At 37.9% G+C, this 20150-nt stretch overlaps 1 protein-coding gene across 10 annotated transcripts in view; it reads left to right on the forward strand.

The window, feature by feature from the left end:
- Positions 1 to 20150, forward strand: part of LOC143213626 (rap1 GTPase-activating protein 1) — a 159036-nt gene that overhangs the window by 80514 nt on the left and 58372 nt on the right. For all 10 annotated transcript variants that reach the window (XM_076433667.1, XM_076433671.1, XM_076433672.1 and 7 more), the window contains 2 exons: positions 17994 to 18096; positions 20045 to 20137. In XM_076433667.1, the coding sequence (XP_076289782.1) occupies positions 17994 to 18096; positions 20045 to 20137 (196 nt within the window). The remainder of the gene's footprint in view (positions 1 to 17993; positions 18097 to 20044; positions 20138 to 20150) is intronic.

Here is a 20150-nt window from a genome sequence, read left to right on the forward strand (position 1 = left end):
TTTCGGACAGACCCTGTACGAATAAGTTGGAACGTAAACGTGAAGGCTCCCACGACGATGGCACACGATGGCGGTATGTATTACGTATCTCTGCTCCCTATCGAGATAAAATCGCGTCCTCGTGTCGCGTGCATGACGTCGTTGATGTACGAACCGCACGGGCCCACGTGCTCGAGGCTTAATGCCTAGGGCCGATGTGGCGCGCGGCATTTTCGTTTAGCCAGCCCGCAACAACAGCAATAGCAACGTCAACACACGCGATACCACCGAGCCGACACGCAACAACGAGCTACACAACGGAACGTCCATATGTCGGGATAGACTATGATTCAACTTAGAATATATTTATTGTATGTAGTTGGAGGAATTTCATGTAACGATAGTACGTTCGATATCGTGTTGCGTCGTGTCCGGCTGGTAATTACCCGCTCAGCTTGTAAACCCAATAAACGATTGCTACGACCTTGGAGAGATCGAACGTTGAATCACAACGCCCCGACCGTTTCGCTGGCTCTTAATTTCATAGCGCCGATATTAATGGCGCTGGCGAACCTTTCTGATCAAGCATACGCGACTTGAAAGAATTCAGCCACGATCGCTGGAATTAAATTGAAAAAACGTGGTAGACTTGTAAACTTATGTAGACATTCTTCGCTACAAATAATATTATAATAATGACGGAAATCGAGATGGTAATACATATCTGGTGAACCACCCTGTATACATAATGGACTCTTACGAAGGTCTCTATTATCGAACAGTGGACGATTTAATTTGCGGAAATTTTGCGTGATAATATCCTCTTTGTATCGGCGCGACGCGACGGTGATAAAGTAGGTAGAATAACCGGTTAACACAGGCGGCGCATCTGCGACGTAGACATTCATTAATTAACACCGTTCGGTATTAGCATCCTAAATTTAGTCGTCGCGTTACGGTGTTATGCAAACTGTCGCACGCGTGTCGTATTGTGTATATCAAACACCATTCGGTAAACTGATATTATAATCTAACATATGGGGATAACGAGGTGTAAATAACTTCGGATTACACGCGTGGTATCCGGTAATAACAGGAACGGCTGGGCTCTGTCGTGTCCGGGGCCGACTCGCCGCGCCGGAGAATTTTAGCGTGTCAATCGGGCACGCCCTGTAAAACGTTCCCGGGTAGGTAATAAGACGAATTAGCATTGCGGCGCGGCTCGGCGGCGAGCAACGCAAACGGACTCAACGCCTGTGAAATAATGAGTACGCGTTTGAATCATCACGCATCCAGCACATTCCACCGTGTGCACCCTTCCCGCGCGTGCAACTCCGAAACCAGCTCAATCTGAACCCTTCTCACCCTTTACAACTACATGTGTAGCACGAAAACATCGTAGACACGAAGGATTCAACCATTCCGAATGCAGTTCTGTGTAGGGATGTCGGTTTTCAATCGATTATTTAAAAAAAATCGATTATTTTCATAAAATAAATCGATTTTTAGAATCGTTTCTTCAATATCCGATTTTTACAGATAATCGATTCTAAAATTGTAAAAATAATCGATTTTTACGGCAAATTGCATGACTGTACGTGGAGACCGTGGAGTGTTTACTGTGGAAACTGTATAAAGAGATCCAACTACATCGCATCAAAAGCTACTATACAGGGTGTCCCAAAATTCTTTCAACAGCCGAAAATGGGAGGTTCCTGAGATCATTTGAAGCAACATTTTCCTTTGCAAAAATGTTATCCGCTGCTTTGTTTAGGAGTTATTAACGAAAAACACGGACCAATCAAAGCGCGGGCTAGACGCGAGTTGGCACAGTCGGCCAATCGACAGTTGACGCTCCGGCCGACTGCGCCAACTTGCGTTTAGATCGCGCTCTGATTGGTCCGTGTTTTTCGTTAATAACTCCTAAACAAAGCAGCGGATAACATTTTTGCAAAGGAAAATGTTGCTTCAAATGATCTCAGGAACCTCCCATTTCCGGATGGTAAAAATTGCAGATTTTCACGATTTTCGGCAATAAATAATTGCTCTAGCTTCCCAAAAATGTTCAAATCTTTTTGAAAATCATCGGCATCCCTAATTCTGTGTACGCAGACTGTCATAAATAGGCTACGGATATCTTTATGCAAAATAAACATTTCGAAACTGTCCGTACACTACAGGATAATGAAAGGGTAAATTTTCGAAAATGTTTGAGAATGTGAATGAATTCATAAAAATAAAATACAGCGTTATTTGATCGTTCGAATGCACACTTTGAATTGTATGACGCCTGTTTCTGACGTAATCTGAAAATCGTTAATTTTTCATATGGCGATTACGCGGCAATATACAGATGTATTGTACGCGTGTTCTGTTCCTGACAGTTTGTACTTTAATTACGATGACATTTTTTCAAATTTAAATGTCAAACACCATTCGCAAAATAAAGCGATAATTCTATTGTGGGAAATCTCTCTCTTCGGAAATGCAAATTTAAAATGTGTATGATATTTCATTTAAAATCGCATTTATGTCTTAATAATTACAAACAACATTTACACAAATATTGCAAATGTATAACGAGCATTATTTGTATTGAAAATGTATGTTGTACTATTTTTCTTTTTTAACGAAATTATCGTAGTTCGAGTATCGACAATTTCTGGAGAATCGGGAATTTAGTGTTTCAATACATTTTGGATCCACATCATGTATGTGTAGAAAAAAATGGTGTGTTCAATAGTTATATGCAAAAATGTTTGTCACTATTAAACTGTTAGTGTACGTTACATTGGAATAATGGAGTGATAGGAATAATGATGACGAGACTTTATTGTAAGCAGGGGTTTGTATGGAGCAGCGGTGCGTTACTGATGGTTTCACCGATAATATCGAAAGCCGCGCGCGGAATTAATCTTCTGCTGGCAACCAGAAAAAAATTCGAGATACATACGTCCGTCCGTGGTTACGCAGCAATGCATAACAGATGTTTGACGTTATGCCCGCCTTATTTAACCTTTTCAATGCAGACTTTCTCGATCGGAAACGACTCTTTTATCAATACCCATCTGAAAAGTACATAGCGACAAATCTGTTTTTGATTTCGGCTAATTCGAACGAAGGGAACGTGTGCAGCGTCCTTTGTAGTAGATGTAAGCCTTCCTTTCGGAGATCATTATGTATTTGTATCCGCTTGTGAAACAATTATACGGTAAACGTACCAGTTAAAATCACAAAAGAGAACATTTCATATTTTCGGAAACAATTTCCAAGAAGGACTACTTCCTTCAAATGAATAGACTTAATTATGTAATAGTGTGATTATTCCCTAGAATATTCTGTATAGCAATTCGTTAAATCACGTATTAAATATTATTAAATATTCCGTTTTGTCGATCGTAACGAATTAATAGAAATTAGTTTATGTTATCGGCGCACAGGTTCGATCCAAAATGAGAAGACAAAGCAATTTCGCAATTTAAAAGATTTTTCTCAACGTTTCCATCCAAGTATGGATCATCTTCAAGAGAATTTTGCGTTTGCTATGTGTAAATTGTTTATAAGTGTGTAAATTTGTACTGAATCCCATGCTGGCACGAACTATACACTTATAAACAATTTACACATAGCAAACGGAAAATTTTCTCTTGAAGATGATCCATACTCGGATCGAAACGTTGAGAAAAATCTTTTAAATTGCAAAATTGCTTTGTCTTCTCATTTTGGATCGAACCTGTGCGCCGAGAACATAAACTAATTTCTATTAAATATTATTTGGTAAAATTGTTTCGTGAGGTGTGACGAATATTCGAAGGGTATGGACTGAAGATGTGATTTGTTAATAATTCTTTATTTATGTACGGGAATATATTCTATTATTAAACAAAGAAATCTCATACATTACGTCACAGAAAAGGGGAGATTAAATGTACCAGTGCTCCACCCGGTTATCGGACACAAAACAAACTTTTTCGAAATTAATAAAAATAACATGTGTCTGTGCGAAGTACCTGGTATTATTTTATTTTTAACAAATAATTAAGTTCCAGTCTGAAATTACTCACGGGGTATATATCAAACAGTAGGCCGTTTTCATTCGGTTTAATTCCGTCGAATCCATTTGTCGATTGGTCCCGAATCCGAATGAACGAAATGGAAAGGGTAAGAAATAGAAAGAAAAACTGGATCGCGTGAAGTGAGTCGCCGACAATGATGATCCCTGGGGTTGTTGCAGCGGATGATGATGCATGACTCACAAAGTGCCCACTGTGCTGTACACCCCGTCGATTATCATTACCGTACGACTACAATGGGACCAGTGACCAGTTCCTAGCGTTCGTTGCGTAATGGACCTCATATTTCACGTACGAAAACGCAAATAACGTAAATAAATCAGAAACGCTTTTGCATTATTATAGATGCCTTACTGCGCACGTAGAATGCGCTTCTATTACACCAACACGGCTACGCGTGCTCGAAGCTTACAAGATATTCTGATTTTGATAAATACGCTACGGCCAGAATGGAATATAAATAATATCGCAGCAACGCGAGAGACCGCGGAGCTTATTTCGTACTCGATAATTCAATTCTGTATGTTAAATATTGTACAACGTAATAATTGCAGATGCGCTATGTTTATTCGTGAATTTATTAATCCTTTACAAACAATTCTTGAAACGCTTTTTAACTTTCTATTCCACAAAATGGTCTTCGTCACTTTCTATGCATTTGCTCTATGTGACAAGTACATAGTTAGCGTTTAATCTTCGGTCCACAAGCATCAATCTTCAGTATGATCGTTGACAAATTTGGATTAGAAACGAGATCACAATTTATTATTAATTCTGAGAACCACAAATTAATTTGTACACCCGGAGTTATTTTTGATCGGGAACATCCAAATTGTCGTTTAAGTACTCAATTTGCGACAATTAAACTAACTGAATATGTACATATTTACCTGTTTCATTGAGGATATAGGAAAGCCTAATGTGTCTGCACGAGATATCATATCTGGTTTAAATATATAAATACGTAAAACTTTCGCAATTCACGTACACTTCTTAATTATAAAGTAAAATATCTTTGCTGTTAGATAAAAAGAGATCAATTACAGTAATTGTACGATGAATTGGCATCGTCATTTCTACGGATGACAATTCCGTTATCTACGGTTAAATACAGTGTAATAAAAATGCTCCAGCGCACCGTCGCGCGTCGACTGTACCCGTCGGATAAATGAATGCTGCGACCCCGATCATTAAATCTCCAAATGCGCGTACAATTATGAGGGCGATTGAATCGGAACATGTTTCCGGGCCGATTCAGCGGAAACGGAGCGAAAGAGATAAAAATGAGAAGAAAATCGAAACGCCCAGTGACACTGGCCAACCAGCGCGCAACAACCATCAACCAGCATCCCGTCGCGTTTATATTTGAATAACAATTGGTCACTCTCGAGCGTCCGAAACGTTGTGCGTCCGTCGAGCGGTTAAAAAACCTAGGGAAAAAATTTGATAGCCGTCGGATAGCATAGGAAAGTAGCGAAGGCTCGCCGCAGGGGTCATCATCGATGATGATCTCAAGAGGGGTGCACCGGTGGATGACGCGCGTGACTCACAAAGTGCCCACTGTCCCGCACACCCTGCCGATTACACCATTGTGGAACTGTGGAAGCCACTGGCGAGGAAAGGGAGGCACGCCGCTTATTCGGCGTCCCTTGTCGGCATTATGCTCGCGCTTCCGTATGCGACGGAATTGCGGTTACGGTGTACGACTCCATTCAGGAAGATTACGTGCTCGATAACGTCTGTTTTGTGCAAACATGACTCCCCGGACGGACTATAATCGGATTGATTTAATAAAGCGTGCGCGGCACGGGATCATGCTGGAAAACGACGCGTCGCGTCGCGTCAGCGCGGTCACATTTGCGACTTTAACGCTAGGTTTACCGGTTCTAATATTTCTAATTCACCACTATTAAAATTGTAAATGTGCGCCCGTGAGGAATCATTACAACACACCCACTTTAACACTAATGGTCGATAATAGAGACCTTTGTAAGAATCCATTATACGTACAGTCCTCGACAAAATAATAAGCAGAGTTGGGCAAAATGTAATTGCAATTACAATTACTTGCCAATTACTGCAATTTCCAAGTAGTTTTAATGCAATTACAAGTAATTGTGATTGGTAGTTGCAATTACTTAACGCCAAAATGGCACTAAAAAAAGGTAATTACATACCTACTCAATGGAAATTGTCTAAAAAGAACAAACAAAAAGCATATGTTAGGAAATATCTATTATTTATTAGATTACAAGAAATAGGTTCACTTGTCACTTACGTTGACAACGTAGTTTTCACTAGGAAATATTTATTAATAAATTTTTTAATGTTTTCGGCGCAACGGTTCGATCGTTTATTACGAATTATAAAGCAACTCTGCTAATTGTCAAACAAAATCAACGTTTCGATCCTAGTTTGGATCTTTTTCAAGATTTATTTGAATCGCGTCTGTAAATTAAATATGTATAGTAATTTTGAAAAAACAGAAATATTGAATGATTGAATGTAATAAATATTGTTCATAAAGACACACTCACTTGCTTTGGGGAATATAAATTTATGATAAATGTGCGACACGTGTGTTGCGTGCGTCGTACGTGCTTGTTGCGCCGAAAACATTTAAAAATTTATTATCAGCAAATACGACCGATAGAAGAAACATATTGAAATATTTATTATTCATTAAATACACTATATTGTTCGTATATCACCGGCATGGAGCCAACACGTGGTTATAAAAGTGTAAAGAATTTAAAATAATTTGTTCACTTAGCAAACGCAATTATATACAAATTTTTCCTTGAAAATGGTCTAAAAATAGACCGGAATGTTGAAAATTTTGTGTTAATTTGCAAACTTGCTTACTTAGTAACATCAGATCGAACCAGTGCGCTGAGAACGTCAATATACTTCGTTAACAAATTGTCGTACGAGATAAAGGAAACAGGCAGGAACGAAAGTTCGTAGGATTTTCCAATTAAAATTCCGAGATAACATTAAGTCTCATCCGTCGCTCATTTCGCGAACTGAATCTGTCCCTCGGCGTCGAATTGACACATTGATAAAATATCGATGAAATAACAAGGTAAACAGTTATTTCTCGATGTTTCTTTATTCAAATTGATGTGTTCATATAATAGCCTGTGCTGGTCAATTCGTAAGGTCAACATGTCGACTTAGGCTCGGACAATGCCGAACGTTAGCTTTGTCACGACCGGCCAGCGATATCTTGTTATTCGTAGAATCCGATCCTGTAAAGCTACATGCTGCAGCTTTGTTCATACAGATGCTTGTTATACGTACAACGTCGGAATATTTAACAATGGGATCGCAGGACGGATTGTGCAAACAAGATCGAGCGAAATCCAGTGAAAAATATTTTGTAGATTGCTCGATAGGGTCTCGCCGTTGACACTGCGAGTCCGGAGGATTAATGCAGAGCTATACGGCACGGCAAACACTACTGGCGAAAGTCAATGTTAGATAAAAACGTTGACGATGTTTATTCGCATCTCCACGGAAGGAATTCGAAAGAAACAGATACCTTCCGTTTTTATAATACATAATTTACTTCATGAGCTATTTAAAAGTATTCCCGATGTCGTGCAAATGTAAAATTCATAATGCTACTCCACAAAAAGGTTTCACGGAATGTTTTCTCGCTGTCAGAAAATTTTGGAAACGTACGATCTCTGATGAGATTTAAGTCGACTCGACTTAAAGTAGATACGATTAAGTATGTAGGTGGTAAAGGCGACTGCAGTTCTTTCGCAGACGAGATCTTTGATAACTCCTTCAAGATTATCTCTCGGATTAATTTTATCCGACCCTTCTCCGACGATTCGTTCGGCCGACTTGTTTATCTCGGTTAGTATTCGCTCGGACACGAGGCTCTTTCGGGATGGATTTCCCCACAATTCTGTAAGAATTGGACGGTTTTATCGTGCAGCTGCGGCTCGTTACTTCCGCCCGGATTACCAAAAATTTGCATCTGTTTTACCTCTACCCTAAGATCCGCTTAGTCAAGGAGATAAACGTTTCGTGAAAGCGCAATGAAAAGTACCACTAACTTTTTACTCTGAATTAATAGTTCGAACAGAAGCTTGGTGGGAAATGAGCATTTTTTAAACACTACCTTTCCTTTGGAGTTCAATTACGTTTGCTTAAACATTTACTCTGACATTTTTCTTTAATAACTCCTTGAAGACTCTGGAAATATTCCATGTGCCGTTTAAACTGTGGTGCCCAAGGTGGTTCGGAACCCACCTTATAAAAACTTGTATAGGTCCCGTCGCGAAAAAACCCTGGCAGTCAAAGTGCGACGTAAAATAACTATTAAAAAAAAAAACTCCTTGAAGAAACCGCGCGGACAACATTTTCGCAAAGGGAAAAGTTATTTGAAATGAGTTTCGCTCAGGAGTCCCTCTTCAAGGAGATACAACATTTTTGGGATTTCCCAGTGGTTGTACGTTAGGCAGTCTTCTCCGCATTTTACGGGTACACCCCCACACATTTTCCGCGTTTAACGCAACACGCATAAAGTACAAGAAGCGGGTGCAAGCTGATGGCGCGAACTGTTTGTTGCAACCATAAAATCAATGAGGATGAGATTTATTGTCGGCGGCGCGGCGCGGCGCGAGGGAAAACGAAGACCAAGTGAAATTTCTTGTCCCGGGCAATAAACGACCGTCGGAAATTCAAAACCGAGACGAGAAAATCTGTTATCTCGGCGGGGGGAGTGTCTGGGCGGTAAATCAATTTTACACATCCTCGATTATTCGATTTCCCTCCGCGAATAGTCCGAACTAAATCACCGATTTTATTGCGGTGGCCCGAGAGCAATAGGTATATCTACACGGGTTGATCCATCGGCGCTTATGGCATTCCAATCACGATCGTTTTACACACCGTGGTCTCGTGCCGATTCGTGAACGAGTTTACGACCTCGCTTCTTTTTCCTTCTCTTTCGCTGTTTGCTATCCCACTTTTCCTTTCCCCTGGCCTGGCCGTTCTCTCCGGCTACCCTATGGCCATCATCAGACGAGGCTGCCTCTCGCATGTTGCTTCTTCTCTCGTTCGAGATAAGCTTGCTATGACCACTTAATTGCTCGTTTCCTGTCCAGAAGCGAAGCGAACTGAACACCACTCCGCTCGCAGAGTCGAACTATACTACATAGATATGTACCTAGGTACATGCCCGGGCACCCCCGACTAGTTTATCGAAACATGTCCCAATTAGTCGAGGAACAAACTCACTTTATGATACCGTCGATGCAACCATATTATGTGTCTTTCAGTTCAGTCTGGTCTTCCAAAGGTCAGCTTTCACCAAATATTATTTATTATTATTTCATTGCGAATTTCGCATTTATTTAAACTGTACTGCACGGCGGAGTGTCAAAAGAATAATTGTATTTATTATAAATTTCACTTGTAGACCGTCGATTTTCCAGGATCAGAAAAGTGGTCAAATACTTCTTGGATCCACTGTACGTACGGCATATGTTTCCTGAAAATTTGGTGTGGAGAAAAGTTCCATAAATTTGAATACGCTTTTAATTGTAACTCTATATGCAGAGCAAATTTACTTTACGACCTTGCAAACGTAACCAGATTATCCCCTTTAATTAAACCGTTTCGAAATTCATCTCTCTCTCTCTCTCTCTCTCTCTCTCTCTCCTTCAGGAAATTATTATTTATTCTAATTATAGAGTGGCTTTCGTACAGTAATGGGGTACATGGTTTTTGAAAATTTAGTACAATCAAATAATTAGTAAATATATATGTTGATTAATTTTTAATTTATTCCAATAGATTCACCTTATGCAATTTTAATCTTGGTTTGACCTAATGGTCGAGTTAATACTCGACATATGAAGTTTGTGCTTATTTCTCCAAATTTCTTGTGCCTGTAATTGTGAAATTGACTGTTTTATTTTTTCAATTCTATTACAATTTTGTAATATCGTTTGAATTACAATTCGTTGTGTCTTCACCTCGTTAAAGACAAATGTAAGAATGTTATTGTTACATATGTATATTGACATATTTTAGCATTCTCGACAACATCAATTCTATCAAATTTTATAGTTTCGTCCACTCAAAGCTGTTTATGTCGGAAATAAAGATGGCATACAATACGTAGAAATCCAAATATCTACGTCTTTCTTTTGATTCTTTAAATGTAGTTCAACATCAAGTTCTAAAACTGTGCTAAAATTATGTTCCGTTCCATGCCAGTCGGATGTCGGATGTGCATACCACACTACATTCAAGAATGCTCGTTTCAACGAGGCCTTTCTAGTATGAGAAGTCTCCACGTACGCTGCACTTGAATAACATGAATAATAAGTTGCGCATGAATTAATAATAATTGCATTTGAAGCTCATAATTAATTTTACTGAAGCTTCTCCACCGTCCAATGAACTTTTCATCCATTAACCCAGTGCAAATTGACGAAGGCGGAAACTGCACAAATTGAAATTGCACAATATACGACAATTTTGCAAGCTTGTTTAAAGTGTGATTCCAATGCCCATCATCGCTGCTATGTCGTTACAAAAGTAAATGCTCTCCAATTGAATAATTATCTGATCGTAACAATTGCAACTTCGGATTATTTCCTGTACCGTTTCCATATTATGTGCCAACAGCATGAAAGCACGTATCTTACGCTTAAGCCTCGCGTTTACATGTGTCGAATTATTTAATTGCATTTCGCTTAAATTTACGTGTAATTAATGACAGTATTGTTACTGCAATATTTCTCGTCTCTATTGTGACACGAAACATTTATATCATTTAAATCCCTCGAAGTTCAAAATGGCACTGGCTTTCCATTTGTATCCTTATTTGAAAGAATAGAAAGTCGGTAGCCCATGGTGGCTACGAAAAGTGGCTCGCTATGAAAACGCGACAATTGTTTAAAACAATTGCAAAATAAATGATGAAAAAAACATTTCTTTTCAAATAACAGAGAATTTTGTTGGAAGTTACTCTTATGTTTTTACTAAAAGTTCCGAAAAACTGATTTTCTTCGGTTTGATAGTTCTAGACAATTTCTAAGATATCGAGAAATCCTTTGAGATATTTGCGTTCATAGGTCACTGGACTACGACATATTTAAATTTGAACAAAATCCGAAATTTTCTCGATTTTCTAATGCCATTTTCTGTGCGGCCGCGATTCCGAGCGTATCGCTACGAGAGACAGGGTTGTGCTGATTCAATTACATTGTAATTCAATTACGTAATTGAATTTTAATCAGATGTGTAATTGAAATACAATATAATTGAAATACAATATCATTGAAATATAATATCATTGAAATACAATATCATTGAAATACAATATAATTAAAATACAATATAAATAATTGAAATACAATATAATTAAAATACAGCTCTCTGAATTACAGCCCAGAACCTTGAAGAAGTGCTATATATTTTTATGTTTTTCTTTCATATACGTAACCGGGGGCTTACTGTTCAACAGCTGTGTTCTGCACGGACAGTGTTCCCGCAGTGACATTATTTTTCTATGACTGCGTGTACCGCGCCGACACTTCAATCGACGAGTCGAACATAGAGGACAGAATAAAATAAGATCGCGTGGCCGAAGCGTGTCGCCCATTGCAATTACGAATTACATTGTAATTTAATTGAATGAAGATCTGAATTATAAATTACAAATTAATTTAGTTTCGACAAATTAGTTTCGATCACTTAGTATTCCATCAGTAAGTGATCGAAACGGTAGCGCCGAAAGCATCTCTCATTAAATTAAATATTTAACATTTACGATCGATATTTGGGATTATTTTGTAATTCAATTACTTTGTAATTATAATTCTGGAGCAATTCAATTGTAATTCTGCACAACTCTGACGAGAGACCAGAGTGCCAGCACCATAGCAGTGCAGCAACAGTTATGGCACGACACCCCGCGACACTAGGCCGCTGCCACGCCACACGCGCCGTCGGTCCTTTATGGCGCTTGACGAAGAGGAATGCGCGATTATCGACAGATACGACGATAAATGCCAGCCGCAGAAAGATTGCAGTTCGTTTTAGAAGCTCGCCGATTTACCTTGTCGAGGCAGACCGGCTGGCTCGCTAGCTGGCTGGTTGGTCGGTCGGTCGGTCGGTCGGTTTGGCCGCTTTCTCGTTCGTTCGTTCGACCTTCTTTCGCAATCTCCAATCGCTAAGCTACGTGCTCGCGTTGTTATTGAATCTGAGAATTCTTCGTGGAAATCCAACCGATAACAATTCCTTTGCCTTGCTCCAGGGACTTTGAAAATTTTATCACCGTCGCGCGTAGAATTTGCGAACAAATTGCACCGCTCCTTCCCAACGGAGCCCCGGAATTATGCATTCTATCGGTAGGGAGTCGTTCGAAATGACTCAAAGGATCATCTGTGTAGACGCACACACGCGAACGAAAAAACTGGCGCAGCTAACTTTTAATTATTATATGTAATCTAAGAAACCGATTGGAACTCGGTTACTTTCTTGAATAATTATTATTATCGTGTCTACAGCTTTAGGGTACTGTACATATTGCGTGTTAACTACATTAATGGTTGCAATAATTAGAATTTCTTTGTAGTGTGTTCATAATTTCCTGGAAGAAGAAAATTTATGTGTATGCCTATAATGTAGGTACATATATGTTCTCTGATAGCTGTACGTTAACAACAAAATAGAATTTTACTTCGGTTTAAAGGAAATTAGATGGAGAAATTAGATAGATTGCATTACTACCCATTATTCAGTCCTTCCAAAAAAGGTAATGAATTCTATGAGATAACAAATGTGCGCACTATTTATAGCCTTGTCTAATTGACGACATTTTTATCCACATGTTTAAATTACTAGTTACGTATTATAACTTACACGGGGTAATTTATTCTATCAGAACAAGATCTGCATACTTCATGTTTTACCAGTCGCTCCAGCTGATTTAGCTTTCAGTTTCTACTGAGTTATCGCAATAGCACAATACGACTGAATATTGGAACTATCTCTTAATCATTCCTAATAGGATAAGATAAACTACCGATGGGAAGATGAGATTATAAACTTAGTATGTAGTTGCCTATAATTCTTTGCGACACGAGGAATTTCAATGAACAGTCTGCAGGCCAAGTTGAGTTAATTTTAACTTTAGTTCCGTCTTCTCCACCGGACATCATATCAACTTCGCTTTTTTATGTATGACAGCTAGGCCACATGAACAGAATTTCGTTTAATCTATTGTAGAATTTGTACAATTATTATGCACGCAGTCGTCGCTAGACTGCGGATTTTTATGCATTTTAGGCTTCTTAAAACTTTCGAGAAATGTTAGAATATAAAATTCCACAGAATTTCGTACGATTTTGATTTATTTCAGAACTACGAAGACTACTGCCACTGAAAATAAGATTTTGATTCGACTTTCTTGAAATTTACCTAGAAAAATTGAAAACTGCACAAACATCCGCAGTCTAGTCTCGTCACAGTGAATTCGCGGACTCTTTACACCGTGGCAAACAAACAAATTCATTCATTGTTACGTTAACATCACGTCGTATCATACCGTTTAAGACAGAAATTGTTTGCGAGCTGCAGAAACCAACAGTTAATTGGATGCTGCAAGCACTCGGGGAGATTGCTACGAAATTATAGGAAGAAGTGTCGGTATCAATCTCGTTGCACCAAAGCAAACAGTGGTGTTTGCGAAACATCGTCGAACGATTTTCCGGGAAAGGCGCCCAAGCTTCAATAAAAGTGAACTGTTGATACTGTTCTTGTTAATCTTTTAAGTAAACATCCTCGATACAGGTCTTGAATGAACGTACGTGTATACAGAACGTGGTGGAACGAATATTTGTTTCACAAGAAAAACGAATTACAGGAATAGAACTAGTGTTCCTGATTTCTCAACATTTTTAATTTCTTGAGAAATTCTCAAGAAAGAATTCTCGAGAAGGAACACTAAATAGAACAAATAATAATAGAAGAATAGATAGATAGACAAGACGGAACAAATATGCTAAAACAAGGTTCATAAATAAAATATTAAATATATCTCTTGGTTAGAATTTCGAACTGGTGCAAAATTGAGTGAAGTGTAACATGCTGTAACTAGTAAATAAAATGTAATAGAATTAAAATCGTTGAATGTAAAATCGAGTGCTCCCTAAGTTTGTTGTGATCCTCAATTTAGCTTCTCATTGTAGAATCAGCTGGGTCCTTATTCAAGTAAAACGCTTGTTTAGCTGTTTTTTTAATGAGAAACACACGGTCGTCGAGACAAAACGAGGAGAACGTCGATCTGGCCGAGAGGTTCGCTGAAAAGAAGAAAAGGATGTAAACGATTTCGAAGTTGTACGCGATGATGAGTTAATTTCTGAAATTATCTGGACCGTAACGGACGCGCGATACCCATCACTAAATAACGCTCGCATATCCGATCGATGGAGCAGAGCTGTCGGCAATTAGTTTGGAATTACGGTGTACCGATTATGCGAGACGGATGATCGGCAACGGTAGCGTTTTCGATGTAGCTCGTTCGACTTGTTGCCAGCGACATCGATCTGAACAAGCAGCTGTAATAACAGTCGTTAGCCGGATAGTAAAACTAATCAAAATGCGACACGGGATACAGTTACGCTTCGTGCTCATCGATTTAGTCGATCGCTTCGTATCGCTGATATATGTCTCACTCAATTATCCGCGTATTGTATTTACATTGGCCAATGCAGAATTTCTGTTTTCAGCAACAAGTACATACGTACGTGTCGTCCGTAAATATTCCGCCGCCATGTCGACTGTGACAAGCGGTACGGGTGTATGGAGCACCGATAAGCGCACAGCGCTGACCTGAATAACTATGCACGATTTTTGCCAATTTGACAGTTGCTGGGAAATTTAAATTCCGCTCTTAATTTCTTTTATTGTTGAATTTACGTCCGCGGACGCGGTATTGTCCGTGTCGAACAGTTAGCTCGTAGTAATTTAACCCTGGTATGTAGTATGACTTTATTAACTAGCTAGGACTATTTCCAACAATTGTTTGCGACTTATTAAAATTATCGAAAGAAGAAATACACTCTCATGTGGTTTGCATTTCTTACGATCGACGCAGAAAATATTTATTTTCCAAAAAAGTCCGCGGTTTAGTTGTAACGAAATTAATTAGAGATCTAGGTGCACGGTAGTGCACCAGCCAAGTTCTTGTACTACCTCCTTTTAAACGAAACAACTTAGGCTTATAACTCGGCACCGGAGGCAGATGGAGAGATGTAATTAGGTACACTTGTTAAATGCTATCACGTCTCAATATTGACAAAACATTAATCTTCGATAGGACCTCAAAAATTGCTAAATTCGTCACTGACTGACTGACTGACAGATCATCAATACCTTTTGGGTACTTCCCCGACCTACAAGCTTGAAATTTGGTACATAGGTCCACCACAACAAACACTCAAAGGAATAATTATCAAAGTTTGAAATTTTACACCTTAAAGGGGTTGTATTGAAAAAAAAAACATTACGAGATAGGTATAAATAGGTAGTAAAACGAACATGCATTTATTAATTTACTTAATGTCCTCCTTAAAGATAAAAAAGGTTTAGGATTTAATGAAGCAGAGATAACAGTAATACCTACTTGATAATTGATGAAATTCCAACAAAAACATCCTGTAAGCAAGAGCCAAGTTTGAATAATTTAGCCCTCCATGTAACTCTTTAAAAATTAAATAGCGTCCTTTTAAACTAATTTTTACAAACGCCTTTTTCAGTATTGCAAGAGGTATTTCTAAGTTAAAGAACTTGGCCGTATCTTGTTTGATCTCACAACTTTTTACGGCCACAGGAACTTGGCTCCTGTTTACAGGATGTTTTTGTTGGAATTATTTCTAATCTATAAAAGTAGCATCGTTCATAACACGATTCCTAACGGAGCGAAGCATCGAATATTCTGAGTCATAAATTTGTAGCTTCAACCGAGCAACCCCACGTAACGTTCGACGAGGGTTAAAGTAAAATCCTCCTATCCTTCACAGTAATTCTCCAGCAATATATGTTTGTCTAGTCTTAATCCTATTACTGTTAAAAATTTAATGAAACCCGTATATCAAAGTGAAACACTAGTCATTTATATAACTACTAACTCTGCAAGATTTATTCTGCCGTTATGCTATAGTACTCTCCCCCTTCGTTAATCACGAACCGTAGCCCCGTATCTTTAACGGTAGTGGGCATATTTATAGCAAAGAATAAAAGCAGATTCTTAAGAAGCAGAACTTTCAGAATACTTTGATCCTTTGAGATTAACAAAATTTCATTTGCACTTACGCAATGTTCATACTTTTATACTTACGCTGTTAATAATAATGTTTCATTATGTAAACTTGAAATCCTAGCTTATAAACTGATTTCTTATAAAAATCGTTTGCATCTTTTACGAAGTAGCGGAACCAAATAAGAAAATTTGTTTCTCCCTTTGACAATTCTAACAATATCTAACGATTTTTGTTTATGAATGCATAAAATTCTTTGCGAAGAATCGGCACTTTTGGAATTACGTGCATCGTCTGGAAACTAATATTTAACGCTAACCGTATTATGACCGGTCAAATAATCAGTTTCTCATTTTTTATCGTTTCATTGTTGGAATTATAATGATGCTTGCATTAGAAAGTATTCAGTAAATTTCTTACTCAAGCACGTATTACTATAAGAATTGTGAACAATCTAAATAAATTCAGTCTTGTAAATTTTATAGAATAATGTATTATATGTAACTAGTCTTAACTATAGTGTTGATGGCACGAACCGAATGAAAAGAAAAGTCGGACGTGATGCGACGACGGTCACCGCTGCATCATCGGTCGAAAAGTCAGCAGCTGCTGCCAGATGCACATTTGTTTCAGGCAGTCCAGTCTTCGTAGGGGGGAAGTCCCGAATTAGGCAATCTTCACGTTTCTCGTGAACGCTGAGGAGGAAAGTCTTTAACGACACGATGTTTCGGCCCATCTGCTGCTTGATATACTTTAGCACGAACGGTCTACTCCTTGAACTGTTCGATAGTTTGCGATAAGGAATGACGAGCTGCGATAAAATAGCATAGGACTAACAAACTTTTACGTTTACTGATGTACGATTTTTATAGTGAACGCACGAAAAGTAGAGAACAGATTCTTGCGAACACTTAACCTTTAGCACTCGAATGGCAATTATTCAAAATATTGTTTGCATTAGTAAATATATCGGTATCTAATCAATTACTAAACATTTAGCTATTTGTATGAGGTATTACACCAATTTCATATCCATAAAATTTAAAAAATCATAGTGGATGGAAATATTTGAGGTCGAAAGAAATGTTTAATTTTCAAATTAAAATTGCTCCGAGTGCAAAGGGTCTACTAATTTTATCACCTACTCGTCTATTGTATAAACATCCCTGTAACGTAAGTTACATATAGGCGCGTAAAAACTTGTTGTATAAACTCTTAGCGTACATAAACTGTGGTCGGTAATATCCTAACGAGGGTTGTGGCATTATGTGAATAAAAAAAGTGACTGTTGCCCTTAAAGAGATAAGAGTGGTGGTTTGCTGACCTCACCCCTTACGAAGTATCAAAAATAAACAAGAATAGCACTGAAAAATCTATACTTTATCGTGTTTTATAATGAACACATATTTAGTTATAATTATTAATTACTGCACTGTTGTGTATTTATACTAATATTAAAATCTAGACATCCGAATGTGAAATGTAGAAAGTGACAGAACAGAAAATTATATCAAACAAAATTATATGTTCACCAATCTCTGTGTGCTTTTAATGTTAATTCTATATAATATCCCTACAGCTATACAGAACATAATTTTTAACATTGTGATGTAATGATTGTTTCTAATAATTTTTAATCGTTTTTCAGGAGGCAACAACTCGAACAGTCTGTCTACTGTGAGTCTGAAGCCCGTCGTAATGCGGTGGAGGACGATAGGCAAGATGTTGGGGCCAACCCGGAAAAAATCAAAGTAAGTACAAATATAATTGTTATAATATCGAATTTTTCAAATATTATCTGCAAAAATGATTGTGCTACAATATAACATATCTTACAAGTTGAGGGTAATTATGAAGAAAGCTGGGTCCCAAAAACCGACAAAATCACTGTATTTCACCGTCTGTAATTATAAAAAATTCATTTATTAAAAGTAGTCAGGTTAGTCCAAGATTCATAAATAAAATATTCAATGTATTTCGTGGTTAGCATTTTCGACTGATGGAAAATTGAGTGAGGAATAATATATTCTAACCAGCAAATAAAATGTAATAGAATTTAAATCTTTTCTCAAGTTCAAATCAATGTAAAATCATCTGCTCCTTTTTATTATTTTATTAGTAGATTGCGGACCATTATGCAAAATAAAAATTTTGTACATGATTTACAACAAACTGGAGTGAAATAGAAACGTATCTTCTTTCTTAATATGTTTAATAGGTTGAAAATAAATATTTTTACAGTTTTACATTACACTTATTCATTATTGTCATAAATGCATAAAATCCGCAGTCTATTTATTAGACAGCGTTCATGCGTGATAACTTATTCAGCGCATAAGCTCTTATTTATGTGACAGGCAACACGCGTACAGTCATACAACTGCAACGGGTAAATCATTTTCTTTATACAAGTAATGTTCAACTTTTCATAACGACCGATTCTACATCACGACAATCCATTCTATTATACATTTTATATAAAATTTTATATAAAAGTTGTTAAAATGTTCTATATATTAATATCACGTAATGCTGCAGACAATTATTTTCTTCTTTATCACCGGCGTGCACCGTTAAAGGAGTTCCTTTCCTTTATTGAAACATATGCACCTTTTGTCTGCTGTATTCTTACTCCTATTCCGCGCTTCTTTCAGGAACTCGGTTATCTCCACCCGTTTCCATTCTCGCGAGAGATATTCATAAATCTCAAGGTGTGGAAATCTGCGACGCATTCTTATGAAACTCACCCTTGCATTCTGTGCTTCTTTTTTAGTAAAAATGTCATGCTGTGCAGAGAGGTTGCCTAAAACTCTAACCGTGTTAGAGCAAACAAACGTGTCGTAGACATGTTGTGTTCCACGGGACTCGCTTTTGTATTACAAACATTTTTCATTTATGTAAGAGACGGTCGTAAAAGTTGAGGCACCGTATAAAGTTGGGACAGTGCCTTTTTCCACATTAACGCGCTGGGGACATCAGTGTCATGGTTATCAACTTTATTTCTGTTTATAAACAAACTTTTCATGCGCATTAGAAGCAATAATTCGCGTTCAGAGTTGCTGTGCCAAGCAAAGGCTAAAAATATGGCCGGAAAAGTTTTATTTGTTCGTTTTTAACTGAAAATTTTTCAACCCTGATTGCTTAAAGTTACGCTGACTCCCACTAGTATTCGGACGCTCTTAAAACGATGATTTCATGCGCATTAGAAGCAACAAGTTGCGTTCAGTGTTACTGTGCCAAGCAAAGGCTAAAAATATGGCCGGGAAAGTTTTATTTATTCGTTTTTAACTGAAAATTTTTCAACCCTGATTGCTTAAAGTTACGCTGACTCCCACTAGTATTCGGACGCTCTTAAAACGATGATTTCATGCGCATTAGAAGCAACAAGTCGCGTTCAGTGTTACTGTGCCAAGCAAAGGCTAAAAATATGGCCGGGAAAGTTTTATTTATTCGTTTTCAACTGAAAATTTTTCAACCCTGATTGCTCAAGGATACGCTGACTTCCACTAGTATTCGGACACTCTTAAAAGGATGATAACTTTCTTAATGTTGGACCATACAATTTGAACTTTTTTTGAGAATTTTTGAACAAATTGCAGAAAAATCCTACAAGTTCTAGTTCGAAAGCATTCATCTCTTTTTAACTATAATTATATATTGTATATGGACACTATTATTGATTAAAACATTGCGTTCCAGAGCACGACGCAAGATTTGTTCGAGCTACTCGAGAGGGTGCAGAGCTCGCGTCTCGATGACCAACGATGCGTTCTTCCGCCGTACTTCTCACAGGTAAGGGCCGCAT

This window comes from Lasioglossum baleicum, chromosome 11 (genome assembly GCF_051020765.1).
Source record: "Lasioglossum baleicum chromosome 11, iyLasBale1, whole genome shotgun sequence".
In the NCBI taxonomy this organism is placed as follows: Eukaryota; Metazoa; Arthropoda; class Insecta; order Hymenoptera; family Halictidae; genus Lasioglossum; species Lasioglossum baleicum.